Here is a 20,263-nt window from a genome sequence, read left to right as displayed (position 1 = left end):
GTGCACGTATATATAAGTACATGCAGGATCTTAACCTTAACTATACATGACTAGAAGGTAGGCCACAGTATACATAATACAAGCAACACAAATATACTCAACAGTAGTGCTATTATACGTGGGTGTTTTGGCCATGAATGTATTCTGTAATACTTCCTTTGCCCTATGATGCAAAGGCAATGTATTCTGTAATACTTCCTTTGCCCTATGATGCAAAGGCAGAGCTTCTGCTATTCACATAAAAAAGAAAGATGGGAGACGAGAATAATATTGATGAGAACGACTCTCGTGCGTTGGCCTCTGCTATATTAACATGTATCTCGAACTCCTATATCAGTCAGTTAACCCAGCGATCCACTAACCAAATTTATAGCAAACTCCTCACAAAGCATATAGACACTGCAAACGCCTTAGATTACAAGACACACACAAACAACACCCATTTTATTGAATCTTCTTCATCAATCATGCACACAACTCAAGCGGAATGACCAGGTTACAACATACAGGAAGGGATTAGACTAGGATGAGCTTAGGATTAGATGGGGATGGCCCTGGAGACGCGCGGGTAGACGACCCTGGAGGGATGTCCCATGATGCGGCGGCCCTTGCGGTGGCGAAACAGGTACACCACCGCGCCCACCGGCCACTCTATGACGCCGGTGACAAGGAAGGCCACGAACCCCAGCGTCGGCCCGATGAACTTGCACCGGCACGGGTTCTCCCTCGTCCCGCACTGCACGCACGCCGGGAACGCCATGGCGGCTACCTAGCTCCTGCTCTGCTGCTTGATGAATCTGTGCTTGTCGGCCGAGCTCTCGGTTTTCCGGTTATGGTGGACGAATGCTCTGGCTGTTGGTGATGGAGGAGGCGTCGCCCCCGGCAGGCCAATATATAGAGGCTTTGCGCCGGGGACGCGTAGCAGTGGTTATCCAAGTGGTTTACTGCCGCGTTGCACATTTGCACTGGTGAGCGCAGCACATATCCCCAGCTCAGACGTGTCTCTGTTTGGCCCTTGGAGCCTTCTGGTGCTGCCCTCACGTATGGGATTCCTCCCGGTCGACGGCGAAAGAAATACTATTTGATGAAGTCGGCAAGGTATTATTCTGTCCAAATCACTTTACAGAGACAACTTTCAATCACAATACTACTTATTTCGTGCAGTCGGCATCTTCCTCTGGTCCCAAACGTTCGGACGTCGGCCGAGTTATATATTACAGAAAAATAAGCCAGAAAGACAACTTTAAATCACACCTAACAATGCATGTGGTCTGCCTTTACACTAGATGCAGATTTGAAACCTGGAAGTTCTGAAATTTTAGTTCATTTGGTTGAAATAAGGCGGGTCAGAGGATATAATAAAAGTTTCAAATTTACATCTCTATCTTTTATGAAGCCAAGGCACGCAATTTGCAATGCCCTCGAACAAAAATCACACTCAACAATACCTGATATTTCTCTTTAAGGCACAATACGATGTGGCCATGAGTTCAACAAGTTTTAAGCGCGTATAGTTTTTTTTACGGGGATAAGCTCATAGTATAATTTAACGCTAAGGTTTTGCAAATTATCCACCCCTCATAACGTGTCGGGTATCTTTTTTCCTTTCCTAATGCGCGCACCTTGGTACAGAACTCGCGCTACGACATGTACCCTCTTCCCCCTTATCAAGGAACCTTGTTCTTCCGAGAGCGGCGATTTGGTGCCCGGGCTCAGATGAGCCCGGACATGAACAATACCGCCATTTGAAATAGAAAAACTGTTTAAAAAATTCCAATTTTTTTTTGTGGTGATAGATGCTACTGTACGTGAACTCCGTGCAAAATTTTGTGAAGTTTGGACATTCGAGGAGCTCGTGGCAAAAAAGACAAATTTTGGATGTCTGAGAAACTTTTTAAAATCGCACTGTTCATGCCTGATTTTGTCTTTTTAGCGGCGACCTCCTCGAATGTTCAAACTTCACAAAATTTTACACGGAGTTCACGCACAGAAGTATCTTGCACCACAAAAAAATTGAAATTTTGTGAGCTTTTTTTAAATTTTAAAATCGAGGTACTGTTTACCGGGCTCTAGGTTGAATTATCGTGTTCTTCCTTGCGTCCTTGCCTCCAGGCAGGGCCGGAGTTTCGGCTGGGCCAGACCAGGCCATGGCCCCCCAGCCCAGCAAAAATTCAGTGAAGACTAGTACTGAATCTGCGCCCTTGGAGCAAAATTTCAATGGTACTCCCTCCATTCCTAAATACTTGTCTTTCTAGACATTTCAACAAGTGACTACATATGAAGCAAAATGAGTGAATCTACATTATAAAATATGTCTACATATATCCGTATGTAGTAGTCATTTAAAATGTCTAGAAAGACAAATATTTAGAAACGGAAGGAGTATTTGCTAATCAGGCCTGTTTTTGCCCGCCTAGAGAAGTGGCTGAAGCTCCACCACTGCCTCCGGGTCCAGGGTCACCTGGCGACATGGCGTGCATGGTGCGGCCAAACACATGGGCATTGGGAGCTTTGCGGATGTCGACTTCTTCTCGTGTGTCCGTCACCAGAACGTCACTTGCATAGAGGGGACACATGAAAAACCGGTGCATCGTGGCTTTGCCATGCTCATCGGGAGCACGTGCGTGCATCGTCCCTCTAGCTGGTCAACAAGTCCACCCGATATTAGCCGATCACATCAACTACAGAAACGCCTCATGAGAAAAATCCACACCTTGTGTGTAAAAAAAACTAAAAACTAGTATTAGATTTGGAGAAACACTATCGTAACGAGCTGGGGAATACGTCTTTGCAATAAGATTTTTGGAAGTATGACTCCCCAATGACTAAGGGCATGTACAAAGGCATCTAGTCAGCTGTCTGTAACACAGGTCACGTAGGAAAATAATGGCGTGGGGAGGGAGAAAGGTAAAAACTACCGAGGGTGTCTGCCCAAATACCGACGGTCTGTTGCCACACAAATCGCTGCATGCAGATAGCTTATTTTCCGTTGTATGAGTTCGTCGGCTGTAGTGGGCTGTTTAGATCGTGTTCGTGGGTCAGATATTTACGGACAGTTGAAGTGTTCCAGCCGGGCCTAACAGACACCCCTGTTTCAGCGTCATATTTTTGGTAGTCTCTAAAGTTGATGTGTACATATGTTATAGACACCAGCCGTCTGTGCCGATCTACATGCCCTAACAAGATTCTGCTCGCAGAGGAGACGCGTGGAACCGACATGCCGATGGCGAATTTCATGACCTTTATCAACCAGCCCGGTCCAAATGTTGCACTCCCTCCGTTTTTATTTACTCTGCATATTAGTTTTGACTGAAGTCAAGCTTTATAAAATTTTACCAAGTTTGTAGAAAAAAATATGAACATTTACAGTAACAAATTTATATGGTGTGAAAATATATGCAATGATGAATCCAATGGTATTGATTTGGTGGTGTATATGTTAATATATTTGTACAAACTTGTCGAAAGTATATAAAGTTTGACTTTAGACAAACCTAATATCCAGATGAAGTAGAACGGAACGAGTAAAACATAGCGTAGTCAAACTAACCGATCATACATATGTGCATGCAGTAAATTGACTCGGGAAACAAGGAGGATCCTTAATTGATAACTGTAACTACACGCGCAAATGATTTTTTTATTGATGATTGCAATAGCACATAAATAATTATTTTAATTAATTATAAATAATTATCTTTATCAATGATTGTGACTGTACATGTGAATGGTTCCCCCTCTTACTAAACTAGATGATACCCCCGCACATTGTTGGGGGTTGTTTTTTTAATATATTTTAATTAGATTTGATTGTATGAAATATGAATATTCGAAGCAATAATATGAGAACTAAAACTTACATATAATTTATCATGTTCGATTATTGTATCGTTGTAAAACATTTGTTAAATAAAAAAGGTGTTATAAAATGAAAGTTCGACGCATGTTTGTATACCGAGGTGAGGTTTTTCCCATGCATGTTGCATGATCAGGTGGCATGCTTGCACACCGAGAGAAACAAGTTAGCGGGGCAAACTATTTGGATGTACTAGAGGATACCGTGCGCATTACTACGGGAATTGATTGATGAAAATTTGGGTGATAACACGAGAACCAAAATTAAAATTATGTATGACTTATTATATTTGATTATGTATAATTATAACAATATTTATTGAGTGTAGCTAGAATAATTGAAGGAAAACTCTTTTACCATGCATGGTTGAAGGCTGTGGTGGGTCTTTTCTCATGCATGATTATGTTGAGGTGGGTCTTATCGCATTCATAATTGCACGAGAACCAAAATTTAAATTATGCTTGGATGTTGAGCTAAATAAGTTAGCGGGGATGACTCTCTTAGGTATATAGGATAAGATATGAAGAAGAGATAGAGAATATATCCCTACAACCGAGCATTAAGTGGAGTAACCTTAAAGGCTATGGCGAATTGGTCCTTCACCCGCCTTCATGGGTCCTAGTTTCTTGAAGGATTGAAGGACCAACGCCTAGAAGGCGAGCCCTCCTGTTTTCTACTTAGTTCGAAGGAATAGTTGGGAAAATGCATGAAGCAGCTTACATGGGATGGCCATGCCACGACAAGTTAAGACCTGCATTCTTTTCAAGAAAAAATATTTCAAAATTTATACAAATGTAATCAGAAATAAATTTTCCAAATAAAAAGTTCATTCGAAAATAAAAATATTAATGTATGCAAAGAATATATTTATAAATAAGAAACAAAATGGTCATCACATATTTACAATAAATATACTATATGCATTAAAAAGCTTATGTGTTTCTTAATAAGTTTATGAATTTAAAATATGTATATATGAATCTAATATTTTCCACATCTTTGGAAATGAATTGTATACAAAAATATGTTAATGTATTTAGAAGTTCCTCCAAAAAATTTAAAAGTAACAAAGTAGAAAGGTTGTTCGTGGACTTGCAAATATGTGTTTCATATACTACTACAAGGAAAATATTCAAGGCTAAAATGGTAAGAGAAATATAAAACATAAACAGAGAAAAACAGTAAAAAATAAGTAAAATAATTTTTGTTTAAAAATAAATGAATGTAAGTAAAGAAAAACAAAAGGTACCTCAATGACAGAAAGAAATCGAAAAAGAAATGAAAACCGGGTTGAATCAGAGATTGGCCAAAATATCCCAACCTCAGGCGTGTGGGGTCATTAGCGTTTGCTCAGTTAAATTTTTTTTGAGAGGTAAGGCCTAATTTTTATTCCTCATAGTCCACAGAGAATGGGATAATGTTTACATCATGTGGCTGCTCAGTTAAATGGGACGCGTCTACGGCGCTCACTTGGTGACTGGCCCACTACTTGTTTTCCTTGTAGCTTTAGTTCAATGTTTTGCACGATGTTTCCAGCTATATTTGTTTTTACCAATTTCGGTCCATAGTGTGGTTTCACGTCTGTACTATATAATAAAATAAAAATAATAAAATGGGTAATAATACTTTTTTGGTATATAAAAAAATTCATGCAATTTTAGAAATTATTCACATGTAAAAAAATGTAAAAATGATTTTATTTTTAGAATACACTATGAATATTTTTCAAAAAATGCCATGAACATTTTTCTTATACTTGATGAATAGTTTCCAGATACAAGGTGCCAATTTTGTAAATACGTGATGAGCATATTTTGAATTACACAAGGTACATTTTACTAGTTCAAATCATGAATACATAATTTCCATGCATGTTTCCAGCTATAATTCCTCAGGATTATGAATCTATAATTGTGGAATAAAGCTACTTCATCTTTTCCGGTTTATAGGGTTTATCTCAAATTTTAGTTTTTCTATTTTATAAGGCTCAATTTGGTTGTTCCTCATCACATGTTCAGATTTTAAGGTGCATTAAATCATTGCATGCAAGTATTAAGAGCGCAAGCCTCTTTTTACCGTTCCCAGGATGTACCGGTGGTTCTCCAACCAATAAAATGCTGCCACCTCAAAAGTGGTTACAAGTTGTATCTCTGCATTCCCCACATATCTTCATTTAACCTCCTGTATTTCACCAGCTGGACCCCACCCACATGATTTGACCAGCTGGGTCTACCCACGTGATTTCAGCCACGGCCCTCGCTTTACACGTACGCTGAAGCCAGTCTCACTTCACACACACACATACAGTAATATCAGCTTATTTTTCAAAGGATAAACCTCTCTCACTTTAATTGATATGAAATCTGTTAAAACATATATGAGAATTTGAAAACTTATTAAATTCATTTCAAATAAAACTCTTTCAAAAAATGCAACAACACATTGAAATGTCAGTTTCACATTTTTTGTCCACAGCTCATCTACAAATAGCTATTTCAATTAGTATCTAACTGAAATAGCATTTCAACTCTTGCAAAAAGCATTGCAATCATTTTCATAAATATATAACACTTCCATCAGCTAAAATGATCCGGTTTCACCACATTGAAATATAAATTTCACATATCTTGCACAAACCATTACACTTAAATTAGTTTAACAACTCGTAACACCACATTGAAATATATTTCTAGAAAGTAATTACATATTTTTCAGGAAAGTAATTTCACATATTTCAATACATATCTCATTGATATAACAAGTTACAGATGTGACAAATAGCAGTTTCATATATTTCAGAAAAGTAATTTCATATATTTTCACAGAAATTAGTTTCGCAACTTGTAACAACACATTGAAATATATTTCAGGGAAGTAATTTCATATTTCCCAATACACATCTCACTTAAATAACAAATACCAGATAAGAGAAACAACAGTTTCATATAATTCAGAGAAGTAATTTCATATATTTTCCCAGAAATTAGTTTCACAACTTGCAACACCGCATTGAAATATATTCCAGGAAAGTAATTTCTCAATACATATATCACTGAAATAACAAATGACAGATAAGAGAAATAGTTGTTTCATATTTTTCAGAGATCTAATTCCATATATTTTCACAGAAATTAGTTTTGCAACTTGCAACAACACATTGAAATATATTTCAGGGAAGTAATTTCATATTTCCCAATACACATCTCACTTAAATAACAAATGCCAGATAAGAGAAACAACAGTTTCATATATTCCAGAGAAGTATTTCATATATTTTCGCAGAAATTAGTTTCACAACTTGCAACACCGCATTGAAATATATTCCAGGAAAGTAATTTCTCAATACATATATCACTGAAATAACAAATGACAGATAAGAGAAATAGTTGTTTCATATTTTTCAGAGATCTAATTCCATATATTTTCACAGAAATTAGTTTTGCAACTTGCAACAACACATTGAAATATATTTCAGGGAAGTAATTTCATATTTCCCAATACACATCTCACTTAAATAACAAATGCCAGATAAGAGAAACAACAGTTTCATATATTCCAGAGAAGTATTTCATATATTTTCGCAGAAATTAGTTTCACAACTTGCAACACCGCATTGAAATATATTCCAGGGAAGTAATTTCTCAATACATATATCACTGAAATAACAAATGACAGATAAGAGAAATAGCTGTTTCATATATTTCAGAGATATAATTCCATATATTTTCACAGAAATTAGTTTTGCAACTTGCAACAACACATTGAAATCCCAGTTTCACATTTTTTGCACATCTCAACTACACATAGCTATTTCAATTCAAATCTCACTGAAAATCATTCCAATCTCACTCAAAATCATTACAAATCTCACTGAAAATCATTCAAATCTCACTTCGACATACTGAAGTAATCCAGTTTCACCAGATTGAAATATAAATTTCACATTGTGCCACAAACCATTTCACATTACTTTGTTTCACAACTAGCAACACCGCATTCAAATATATTACAGGGAAGTAATTTCATAGATTTTGGTCTCTTTCAAAAAACTACAACACATGCTCTCTGTCACAAACATTCAAAAATCCTGAAATTGAAGTAGCAGAGGAGGCCGACGATCTGGTGGTAAAGAAACATAGAGTGTTCAAATCATGCTAAATAAATCAGAAATCGTGAAATACATATGGAGAGAGGTTAGGGGAGACGGGATTCATTACTCACCAGATCCGCTGGTAGTCAGGCTTGGTGTCGCCGGATCCGGCGACAACCTTGCGTGATGACCCGTCATGGTGCCCGTGCTGAACGGAGACACCAACGGCGACCACGGCTGCCGGGGCAGCCAGGATGCCGGTGGACGGGCTTCTGGTTGGCGGGATCGAGGAACCTCGCCGGATCAGCCACCCCCCGACGGCTAGTGGATCCGGCCCCCGCTCCACGTCGGCCTCATGGTACCGCCGCGCCGCCACCGGCCTTCTATGTGCCCCCCGTGGTAGGTGCCGGCGATGGAACCCTGAATCCGGTGCCGGATGTTGCTGGAGAAGGCGGATCTCGCGGCGGCCATAGCCGGGATTTACGACGGAGCCCCATGGAACGAACTGACGAGAGATGGGGTGGGGAGAAAGGAGATCGATGCGGGAAGGAGACAACGGCGTGGGGTTGATATCCTCTCTTTCGTGGGGCCCATCACGTATTTGTAGTTGTATACAGCTTGTATCCTGGAATCTGAGGTGGAAATAAAAAACTAGTAGGGTCCACCCGCACGGATCTAGAAGCACCGAGAGATGGTGGATTGAGCACCAATACATCCCCGCTCCGGTAAAAAAAACTTATTCGGTATTAAGAGAAAACTGACATGCATTGCAATTAATACATTCGTAAACATAATTTTTTAGGAAAATAAGAGCATTAATTGGGTGCTTTTGCAAACTACAAAAAAATATTCCATCACTCATCATCTACCTTGATTGATAAGATTTTTGAAAAGAAGGGAGTAGTTGGAAAGATGGTATCGTCACGCTAGTAAATGTTCAAAACCCAGCGCGTTTTAGCTATTGCCTGGGCCGACTCGGATTCAAATTGCTTGCCGCCACATCTCTGTTTTCTGGCTCGCCCCGTTTCCTGAATTCCCGATCCATCTCACCTCGCCCTCTCAATCTGATCGGCGACGTCTCTTCCTCTCTCTCTCGACGCCCTCCGATCCATCTTGCGCGTCCTCTTCCTCTCTCACCCGACGCCGGATCGTTGCCCTCGCGATCCCATCAACGGCCGCGACCATGGGTGGCACTACGGTGCTCCCGCCGTCTCTGCTCCTCCCGCGCCGTAGCGCCGCCGACCTCCAGTCCCGCTCCTCCCGCGTACGCGTAAACCTAAACCCTGCCTTGATGGCGAATACCGCCGCCGCCAAGAAGCCGAAGCGGCCCGTGCCGTGTCCGACGACGAGCAGCCGCCGGCGAAGCGCGTCTGCTCCGGGGGCGAGCTCCATGCCGCGGTCGCCGCCAAGATCAACATCAACAGCAGCAGCCTTCCGTGTCCCAGCAGCGGCGAGGATCCGAAAAGCCCCACGTGCCGCCACCCCTCCGTCTCCGTGATCAAGAACCCCGTGGCTGGCTCGCCGGAGAGCGCGAAGCCACCGGCCAGCGGCCGCGGCATGCGCGAACTGATCGAGAACGCTCGCCTCGCCAAGGCTCGCGCTGCGGCCGCCGAAGAAGAGGCCAGCCACCGGCGTGACATCGAGAGCAGCAAGCCTTCGCGTCCCAGCAGCGGCGAGGATCCCAAGAGCCCGGCGTACCTCCGCTCCTCCGCGACCAAGAACCAGGTCGAATCTCTGGGGAGCGCGACGCGATCGAAGCACCCGGTCAGCATGCGCGAGCTGATCGAGAAGGCTGGCCTCGCCGGCCGTCGGCGCGACATCGAGCGCAGCAGGGCGGAGGCCCGGCGGAAGGTGGAGCAGATGGTGGACACCGTGCAGTTCAACGACCCCTGGATCGATCACTCCGACGTGACAAGGTCCCCCGAGGAGCTGCTCCGAGCCAGGCAGGAGGCATGGTGTGCTCAAGCTCAGCTGATCGCCATGGCTCGTCGACGGGCTGAGGCTGACCCCTTCTTCGTGCAGCCTTGTTGGTGGTAATCGAACGAAGCAGAGCAAGAAACCATCAGAGGAAGCAGACAGCAAGGGATGGATAAGCTGTACAAGTTGTCCACTATTATGTAGTCTTAGCTGCAACTGTGTAGTAGTATTTCACTGGCATGTTTTTCAGTGATGCGAGTGAGATTCTTAACTTGATGAATTAGTGTGCATTCTGATTTTCTGATCACAGTTGATCCATTAATGCAAGGGATCAGTTTTATGTATGTGAATTCTGATCCATTAATTTGAGAATTAATAGTGTGAATTCTGATCACAATTGATCCACTACTTGCCAAATTTGGCGACTGCTGCAAATTTTGTTCCATACAAATGATGCCATACTCATGCATACATTTCACGTCGCGGAGAAAATACATACTTGACGACAATGGTGTTTACTTCACTTCACTGAATACATATTCATTGACATAAATCCACTGGATTACAAGGGAATTACAATGCCTGATACATAATCTAAAAATTCATAATGACAGCTTCAATCAATTACAATGGGAAATGTTGGCAACATTCACACGTGTTGCAATTCTTCCCCTTCCTCTTCTCGTCTGTACCTTCAGCGTCATGCGCAGCTTCCCACCTTCCTCCTCAAGAGAAATCAGGAGCGCACATTTTGACTGGCCGGGAAACAGAGAGATTTGCCTTGCTCTGTACATGTTCTCTAGATCCTGAGGTGACCGATTCTTTTTCCACTGTAAATGCCACCAGTTTTGTTTGAATCTTGTGTGCTAATAAAGGGGCTTGTGTGTAAGAGCTGATGATGTACAAACAGAACAGTTTTGTTTCTGGTTATCTGACTCTGAACTTCATAGTAGTAAAACGAGCCAGGCGCAACTCTGAAGAACTTCATAGTAGTAAAACGAGCTACCAGTTAAAAAGATAGTATGATCATCTTGATCCATCCTTGCCTCCATTTATTTAGCAAAACTTCCAGCAAGACATTCAGAACACTAGACATCACGGTCGGCGACTGCTGACAATAGTTCCTATCCTATGACAGCCCACACACTGCACTTCAAACTGGGAGTACCTTCTTTAGAGGCTACTGAATACCTTCCATGTACAACGTGGGAGGTGACGGACAATCCGGTCGGTCAGAGCCTGGCAGAACAACTTTACAGTAGAATTTCACCTTGTGGCAAGATCGCCCGGGAAACTGGAGGAGCTCCATACTTACCCAGCAGTCCGCGTATTCTTGTAGGTATCCTTCTCTTAAAAGCTGACTGATAATTTTATCATTTGCAATACACATCCAGTTTCTACTTGCAGAAATTTCAAATTAGCTGATTGCATCCATTTGCACGTCTTCGAACTAAAGCCCTGTTCGGATACTCTCCGCTCCGCCACAGCAGCTCCGGGAGCGGATGGAGCGCCAGCACAATTGCTGGGAGCGGCTCAGACCGCGCTCCTCGCGCGGAGCGGAGTTAGCAGACAGGAGAGATTCCGAACACCCCTTAAGTCGGTATAGCTGCTCCTATGCACTGTCCACCTTCAAAAAGTATAGCTTTCCTCCAAATAAGAGGAAATTTTAGCCACCTATTTGCACATGTTCCTCCGGTTTACAAAAGGCGACAAGCCTTTAAGCACCGGACCACCATCCTTTTCCTGTTTTTCTCATGGCTTCAGTACTAAAAATCTCACACGGCTATTAGTAGCATTCAGAGCAGTACAACTAGCCATATGGTTTCCAGGCGAGATTCCTGAGAAAATCAAGCAAGAGCTCCCTTCCTCGCCCAGAAACAACAATAGATTATCTTCTTCGCCTCTCCTACCACCCCCTGCATGGAGCAGAGAACACCTGCTGGTCCAGCTGCACTGGATACATAACAACAGGTTAGTTGTGTAACCCATTAAGAAAAGCTTGCATTATAAGAAGATGAGTTTCACTAAGAACTACGGCCCAAAGAGTTGACCAAAAACTAATTGCAAAGTTGTCCATCATCCAGACAAGATAGCGCAACATGAAGTCCATCAAATATCAATGATGTGAGAAGTTGACGCAGAATTCTTGTGACCTTTTCATGAAGCTAAGATTCGTATATCAGGGATATCCACAACAGTTGTCTGTCAACAGAGGTTTTTCAACATGGATTTCCGGTGGTCCTAAATACAACTCTAGACAACTAGTACCTCTGAGTACAATTTAGCAATGCAAATGCTACAGGCTTACCATATGAAGAAACATGTCCCTGCTTTTTTATATTCCACAATTATACCAGTGATTGAATGTCTGAAATGCAGAATAGCTGCATTCATTTCATTAACAAGCTTTTCATTTGTTGTTATGCGGTAAACTAGCTGAATCCATAGCATCATATCTTCTGTTTGGTCCAATGTTCTGCATATCAAGTAAACTTTAGGATAAAAAGTGTTTCTTTTGCATTCCAGTTTTACTACTGTACTGTAATGCTACAAAGAGTTTAAGACGAGTTTTTTAAAAGTAGTAGTAGCTGAAGCATGTGGTTTGAACATGCTGCACAGATCATAAAAATCGTTCCTCACAGAATCCAGTGCGTTCAGGCACGAGTGAATTGCAAAAAACCACCACATTTCAAGTTTTGTTTTGGAATTGGCACCACATTCCTTGGGCGCCCCAAAAATCTACCGGTTTTCTTGCCAATTTTCTCAATAAACACTAATGATCGATTTGGAGTGAATTAATCCAATTCTGAGATACCGGGCCCACTGATCAGTGCCATGTGGCAGTTCAAGTCAACACAAATGGTGTTGACCGTTAAGTTGGACATTAGACCCACCTGTCAGCACACTTGTCTCTCTCAAACCTTCTTCTTCTCTATGGGACATTCAGCTTGGATGCGAGGGAGGTTGCAGAGAGGTGGCTCGCTCGCCTACACGCCGCGCTGCCTGTACCAGCTCGTTGGGCTGCGCACACAAGAAGTAGCGGCAAGCAGCAAGTAGCAACGGCAAGCAACAACAGCACGCATCAAGCTAGCATCCATGAAGTACCACGCGCGCACGAGCAGTACATCCATGGCGAGCTCGGTTCGCGCCGCCGGTCGGACAAGGATGTGGGACACGACGCGTCTGGGGAAGAGAGGGTGTGAGCCGCCCGTGTCAGGGTCCCATCCACGACTCCCTCTCCTCCTCTCCTTCTCTCACCGGAGTGCCTCCTCCTCAGCCTCTTCCGCATCGGCCGCCGAGTCCTCTACCCTTCTCCCGCTCCACTCGCCCTCCTCGGCTCCTCCTCCATCCCACCTCCTACGTCCGCTCGCCCAACCATGGCAGCCTCTTCTTGCACTGGCGCCATGGCCACAGCTCAGGGGCAGCGCGCCATGGCCGGCTCACGCCACCGCGTCGTCAAGTCGTTGTGTGGGCCTTCTCTATCCAGGGAAGACCGCACTACAGGCTTCCTTGCCATCACCTCCGAGCCCTCTCGTCCATCTCCGTCCTTGCACGCGAGGTGTTCGTTGGAATGCCCCTAAGGAGGAGAATACGGTTTGAGAGAGATGACGACGCTGACAGGTCGGCCCTCCATTCAACTTAACGGTCAACACACGGTTTTCACCATTTACTGCCACGTGGCACTGACCAGTGGGCCTGGTATGTCAGAAATTGGATTAATTCGCTCCAAATCAATCATTAGTGTTTATTGAGAAAATTAGCAAGAAAACCGGTAGATTTTTGGAATGTGGTGGCAATTCCAAAACAAAACTTGAAATGTGGTGGCAATTCCAAAACAAAACTTGAAATGTGGTGGTTTTTTGCAATTCACTCGTTCAGGCACCTACAAGGAAAACAACCCAGTAACTTGTGAAACTCCTTCCCGTTTGCAGCTCACGAAATAAACATTTTAATAATTAGCAGTTCATGAAAGAAACATGTTAATAACTAATACTGTTAGTTATTAACTTCGGAAGTTATAAAGAAAGTACTGGAGTTCTTTGTCTTTTCAGATCAAACATGGTTCAAATCATTAATTTTCCCTTGCAAAAATCATAGACACGGGTATCAAATTTTACTATCCGCCACTGAACTTCAATGATATCTTTATCGAGATGAACACCCAAGATGGCAGAAACTAATTAAAGTACAGATTATGTGGCCAGTTGGAAGTAATCTGCCCCAAAAAGCTAGCAGATTATGTGCAGCATTTCGAACAAACAAGAATACTAGGGGCAAGTAATTAAGAACCTGCAGTCTCTGTAGAAATTCAGACCATGTATTCAGAGTACGGATGTACATGATAGTACTAACTGTTTGGTGCCTACATTCACGATCACACCAACCAAAACAACAAATTAAGAACTCAATTTTAGCCAAACTAAAGAAGAGCTAGCTCAGACATAGAAGGAAGAAACACAAACTGGCTGCTAGTGAACTTCCTGGCGGTGATTGGCACAAACAATTGCCCACAGGACAAAACACAATTGAACTAAAAATCTTAAGCTGACATCCACAATAAGAACATAATTTATGGCCATGGTGCAGAGCATGAAAATCCACAACAGGCACAATACAAAGTTAGTGCTTCTTTGTCTCGATAACATTACTAGCAGCAAGTGCTTCTCCATTGTCTCAATAACATTACTAGCATGACAACAAACAGAGGCAACTAAGTTTTACTTAAAGTTAAATGATGCCAGCTCTCCTCCATGTGAGAGTTTGATGTTTAGTAAAGTGAGCATCCACATTTAGCAGATAACATGTACAGATGTGAGCCCTGCACATTTCGTCCTGCAGACCAGTAGGTATTTCCAATATGACCAATCACTCCAAATCGTTACCTCTGATCTAACTAAAGGAGAATCCACTTCCGGACACCTTTCATAGTTGAATGAATACACCTATATTAGTTAGTTGAAGCAAAAAAATGGATCATGATGAATCTCCATACGAGCAAACCAAAATGATTTTTCTGTCAAACCATAATTGAAAAATAGGTTAAGATAAAGCCAGGTGAATTGACCCTGGGCCCTAAATAGGAATCGCTAACACCAGGAGGCAACTTCCCCTACAACCGCTTCCAAAAAGACTACTTACCTAAATTTGTGACTGGCATCAGATTCATGCTCCAATTGTCCACATGAAGGAGACCTTAATGTGGCTCATTGTCTCAATGCACCAGCAACTAACTTAAAAACTGAAATTCTAATGCATTGAAGAAGTTCATAACCGATCCATGCTTTCTTCTCTGCCGAGTGATAACCAGTATCCGGGGATCAAATTATCAATTCCATCGCACATTAGTAACGACCAACCCAGCATCTAACAGTCATGCAACAGCTGACAACCAGCACACAATGGAGTACATCATAGCCCATTCTTGGCTCGTGCGAATCTGAAATTAGACGTCACTTCCCCTTTACAAGCAGCATCATAGTCTTCTTTGAGGTGTCGTGCGGCTTCCTTGTGAGGGCATATGAACTTCCTGAATGCCTTCTCGGTCTCCTTGAAAACAGCACTGTAGCTCGGATCGCGCTTGAGAAACTTTACAACGTAGTACCGGGGTTTCAGCCGGCAGAAACAGAAAATCAACGGCCGCTGAGCAATGCACGCCGGCTCCAGCCCCATTTCAGAGATGAGGAACTCGGAACTGCGCTGCAGCGATTCCTTGGTCCTGTTCAGCACCATTGGAGCCCTAGACACAGCCATGCCTACCTCAGCATCCGTCCAGGATGGCGAGGAAGGCGAGCACGGCGTCGGGATTGGCGGGGGTCTTGAGGTGGGAGAGCTTGGCGGAGGCCTTGACGGCCTGTGGTCGGGTGAGGCCGCAGGTGGCGACGAGGTACTCCTCCACGGCGAAGCCACTAGGGTTTGAGGAAACGGCCGCGGAGATGAGGCGACGGAGATGGGATACGGGAGAGGTGGCTGGAGAATGGAAGAGAATGGAAGAGATGGCGCCGCGGCGGCGCGGTGGCGTCGGCGGCGAGGGGGTGGGGAATGACGCCCGGCTGGTGCGAGAGCGAGAGTTTGAGAGGTCTCCGGTGACCGATAATGGGCTGGGCTGGGCTGGGCTGGGTGACTCGTGTGGAAGAGATTTTTGTTCTAATAATAAAACTAGTGAGCCTTTTCTCTTTCTCTTTCAAGTTGCTCAAAAAAAAGATTTGTCTAAAAAACACACACAAAGATACCACTAAGAATATGATGTAAGCGACGGAGAAGGAGCATCCATCCGGCCATAATTTGTAAGTGATGTAATCGCACTGATACACTTCGAACGCACACCTGTCAATCTGAAACATCAGTTTTTCGTCGAGTTACTCAAATTGAGCACAAAAACATGGCAGTGCTTAGGCACTTACTATTATGTGTTTGATGTGCATGTCATTGCACATATAATCGGTAGTGAGATGCGGTGGCAGCTTTCTTGTGAGGGTATATGAACCTTTCCATAAATACCTTCTCACTGACCACTGCTTTACTAAAGAAGTCTGGGTCGTGCTTGAGCAATCCATTTTCCTTGAGAAACTTTACAGCATAGTATCAGGGCCTGAGCCGGCCCTCTATGCTGAGACCGAGCATTATGGATCGATGAGCAATGTAAGCTGGTTTCAAGCCCACCTTGAAGATGAGGAACTCAGACCTACGCTGCGGTGATTCTTTCGACCTCGTCAGCATCAACGGGGCCCTAAAAACGACAATTCTCAGCTCAGCATCCGACCACGTGAACGTGCTCTTCAAGTGCTTCACTCTGGCTGTGATCTTCTCCTGGCCACGGAATACGACAGCACTCAACGCGTGCCTGAACATCACAGAATCATAGGGCACACCTGTCTTTTCGGCGCATGCCACCGGTCCCTGGAAGCGCTCTAGATTGATGGTGAGTAGATGACCTGGTCGATTGCTGCATAGCTTGGCAATATCACAAGACCTAGCCCGTAGTCCTGCAGAAACGTGACCTTGATGTTGCCCACACCGTTGAGGTTAGACATAAATTTCCCTTGAAGGCCTGAAGGAGGTTCTCAGATGAAGCGGAATCTGTCGCAGGAGAGCGAGACGAGGCGTGCGATCTCAGAACGCGAGATACCGAGGTCAGTGAGCCCCGCGATGACGAGGGACAGGGTTTTCTCCACTTTGACACGGAGGAACAACGGGTCCTTGGCGGCGACGTCGACGCGGAGAGGCCGAGGCCGGCGAGGAAGGCGGACATGTTAGAGAAAAGTGGTATTGGTTTGATGCAAATTCTTATCTGTCTGTAAATTTGTATTTTGAAGTAGAACTATTGTTCTGCTAAACATATACTCCCTCCGTAAACAAATATAAGAACATAAGAGAGGCAGGTTATGCGCACTGACACACAGTAAAACGAAAATACACGGACCAATGGCTTAGATTACAAGTTTACAACACAAGCACACACCGACACCCCGCCCTTTTATTGAATCACAGTCACAGCAATGAACGAACACAAGCTGACGGACCAGGTTACTGGTATATGAAATTAGGATCAGGCCTTAGATGGGGATGGCCCTGGAGACGCGCGGGTAGACGACCCTGGCCGGATGACCCATGATGCGGCGGCCCTTGCGGTGGCGGAACAGGTACACCGCCGCGCCCAGCGGCCACTCCACCACGCCGGTGACCACGAAGGCCACGAACCCCAGCGTCGGCCCGACCACCTTGCACCGGCACGGGTTGCTCCGCGTTCCGCACTGCACGCACCCAGGCACGAACGCCATGTCTGCTCTGCTTGCCGCTCAAGAGCTCAAGTCTCTGTATCTTGGATCGATTTTGGTGGCTGATTGCTTGCTCGGGCGTGTTCGTTGTAGCTGTCTGCTGTTGGTGATGGAGCCATGGTGCCCGGCCGTCACCAGGCTATATAGAGGCTCTGCGCCGGAGACGCGTGGCGGGACGGGGGCGTGCGTGGAGCGCTAGTAACTGGTTTTGCTGAGGTTGCGGATGGCTAGCCCGATGGTTGAGTGCCGCGTTGCATGGGAGAAGCGCCGCGCAGATACTGACCTCACACGTCTTGTCCTGCTGTTCCTTCCTTTGGAGTTTTCTCGAACCTCCCCACGCGACGGATTCTTCCTTTGGAGTACTTTTTTTGGGGGAACTATTTTTGTATTGAGCGATGAACCTGTATAATACTACAATGGAAAATTTACACGGATCCGATCCTATGTAGGCTTATTTTTATTTTCCTATAAAATGTGAAGGATAGAAACCAATCCTATGTAGGAATAGGAATCTATTACGGTAGAAAATCATATGTTTCATGAAAGTTTTCCCCTACGCCTGGCGGCTAGGGTTTCTCTCCTCTTAGTCGATCTTCCTCGCCTCTGAGTCCTACCCGGCAACTCCAACACCGATCGACCTTGGTTCACGTCCGCCCTCGCCCCCCTGCTCTCGGCGTCTCTACACCGAGATAGCGACGGCGATGGCGTTCCCCTCCGACGCTCACTCCGCCATGGGCGGCAGCGGCGCCGCCGCGGCTGCACGGTCGGATCTGGGTGATTTTCTGGAAAAGTTGGATCTGAACGACGATGATTTTGCGGATGTGGAGATCGATGAGGATGACCCCGAGATTCAAGAGAGCGTCCGCTGGCTTGCCCTGGCTAGGGTTCATACTAGCAGGAACTTTAGCCCATCAGCCTTCTACAAGGATATGAGGGCGGCATGGAACCCTGCTCAGGAAATAAGATTTCGGCCTGTTGGCCCTAATCGATTCGTCGTCCAAGCAAGCTGTTTGGGGGACTGGGACCGCATGATGAAGCAAGGTCCCTGGCTCTTCCGCAACATGGCGGTGCTTTTTATGCCCGTACGATGGCTTCAGCAAGGCGGAGGAGGTGGATTTCGTCCACATCCCCATCTGGCTGCAGATTCACAAGCTCCCAGACCCTTATTGCAAGCAAAACATCGTGGAGAAGCTGCTGAAAGATGCTGGAGAAATCATGGAGATGCGGTTGAACGGGAACACCCGTGGTGACTATGTTAGGGTTCGGGTGCGACATGATATCCGCAAGCCCCTCACAAAGTACGTCAGCATCGTTCGCGCTAAGGAGCGCCAGGTTTATCTAGTTAGATATGACAAACTTGCTAGATTTTGTAAGTTCTGCGGTCTAATTGGTCATGATCACAAAGAGTGCGGTCTGGGCATCCATGAAGAGAAGGATCTCAAGTTTGGTGACTGGATCTATGCAGACGCTCCCGATAAACCCAGACAGGAGGAGCGTACTACTAAACCTACTGGACATGCGCCAATGAAGGCTGATGATAAGGTGCCCGGTAGATCGGAACCTCAATATGCTCCCTATGATGCCGAAGTGTTGGACACAGGAACTAGCCCGATCAAGAAAACTAGTGACAGAACGGATGGGGTTTTTGCCCCAAAAAGGAGGCTGGACTTGGAGGAGGCAGGGAAACCACTGGGTGACGGTCCTGGCGTCCCAAAATCAATGTTGGCCATTACTGATGGTAAGGAGATTGTTCCGGAGGGGACTGCCTCACCTACCGGAAGTAACTCAAGCAGCAAGAGGTTGAAAGTGAATACGGATAGTGACAACAATGAGAGATCGGCGGCCTCCCTCGAGGAGGACCACCGGACGCAATGAATATCCTATCATGGAACTGCCGGGGGGGGGGGGGGGGGGACCGCCGGACAGTTTGTGAGGTGTTGGCCCTCTCAAAAGCCAATAACCCCAAGCTAGTCTTTCTTTGTGAGACTAGGCAAGAAGCATCTAAGGTGGAGAAGTTGAAGTGGAGATTAGGCCTAAAAGGCTTTCATGGTGTTAGCAGTGACGGCCGTAGTGGTGGTCTTGCTTTGTTCTGGGAGGAGACACTGTCTGTGACAGTGCTCAAATCATGTAACAAATTCATTGATGTTCGAGTTTATGATGTGGGTTCTGGCACTACTTGGAGAGGAACCTTTGTCTATGGTGAACCACGTGTGGAAAATCGTCATCGCATGTGGGATCATCTTTGTCGTCTGAGGGCAGTCTCTCAAGAACCTTGGGTGGTGTGTGGTGATTTTAATGAAGCCTTATGGCAGCATGAACATCTCTCAAGAACGACTAGATCAGAGTCTCAAATGGAATTGTTTAGAGATTGCTTGGTAACGTGTGAGCTACAGGACCTAGGGTTCTCAGGGCTCCCCTATACATACAATAATGGTCAAGACGGCCATCGCAATGTCCAAGTGCGTCTTGACAGGGCTTGTGCTGATGAGGCATTGCGGGAGCTTTTTCCGGTGGCCCGAGTTGTGCACTTAGCCACCTCGTGCTCGGACCATAGCCCTCTCTTGATAAACCTCGAGGGGGTGCAGGAGCCGGGGCATAAGCCGTCAGTATCGAGGTATGAGATCA

At 44.9% G+C, this 20,263-nt stretch overlaps 2 protein-coding genes and 1 long non-coding RNA gene across 3 annotated transcripts; all 3 read right to left on the bottom strand.

The window, feature by feature from the left end:
* Positions 1-415: 415 nt before the first annotated feature.
* On the bottom strand, positions 416-964 carry LOC125507727 (uncharacterized). Its single transcript, XM_048672217.2, has one exon. It carries the CDS (start codon positions 758-760, stop codon positions 539-541), a length of 222 nt encoding a protein of 73 aa, XP_048528174.1. The 5' UTR covers positions 761-964; the 3' UTR covers positions 416-538.
* Positions 965-7,723: 6,759 nt separating this feature from the next.
* Positions 7,724-8,512, bottom strand: LOC147967814 (uncharacterized). Its single transcript, XR_015603883.1, has 2 exons — positions 8,078-8,512; positions 7,724-7,975 (listed from the first exon to the last, which is right to left on the bottom strand). It is a non-coding gene; the product is annotated as an uncharacterized LOC147967814 (long non-coding RNA).
* Positions 8,513-17,263: 8,751 nt separating this feature from the next.
* Positions 17,264-17,774, bottom strand: LOC125555532 (uncharacterized). Its single transcript, XM_048718445.2, has one exon. The coding sequence runs from the start codon at positions 17,639-17,641 to the stop codon at positions 17,417-17,419; it is 225 nt and encodes a 74-aa protein (XP_048574402.1). The 5' UTR covers positions 17,642-17,774; the 3' UTR covers positions 17,264-17,416.
* Between the last annotated feature and the right edge of the window lie 2,489 nt (positions 17,775-20,263).

The sequence above is a fragment of the Triticum urartu genome, chromosome 5A, assembly GCF_056163025.1.
Source record: "Triticum urartu cultivar PI428250 chromosome 5A, HENAU_Tu73, whole genome shotgun sequence".
NCBI classification, from domain to species: Eukaryota; Viridiplantae; Streptophyta; class Magnoliopsida; order Poales; family Poaceae; genus Triticum; species Triticum urartu.
Note: the sequence above shows the minus strand (reverse complement) of the source record. Positions and strands in the feature narration are given on the sequence as shown.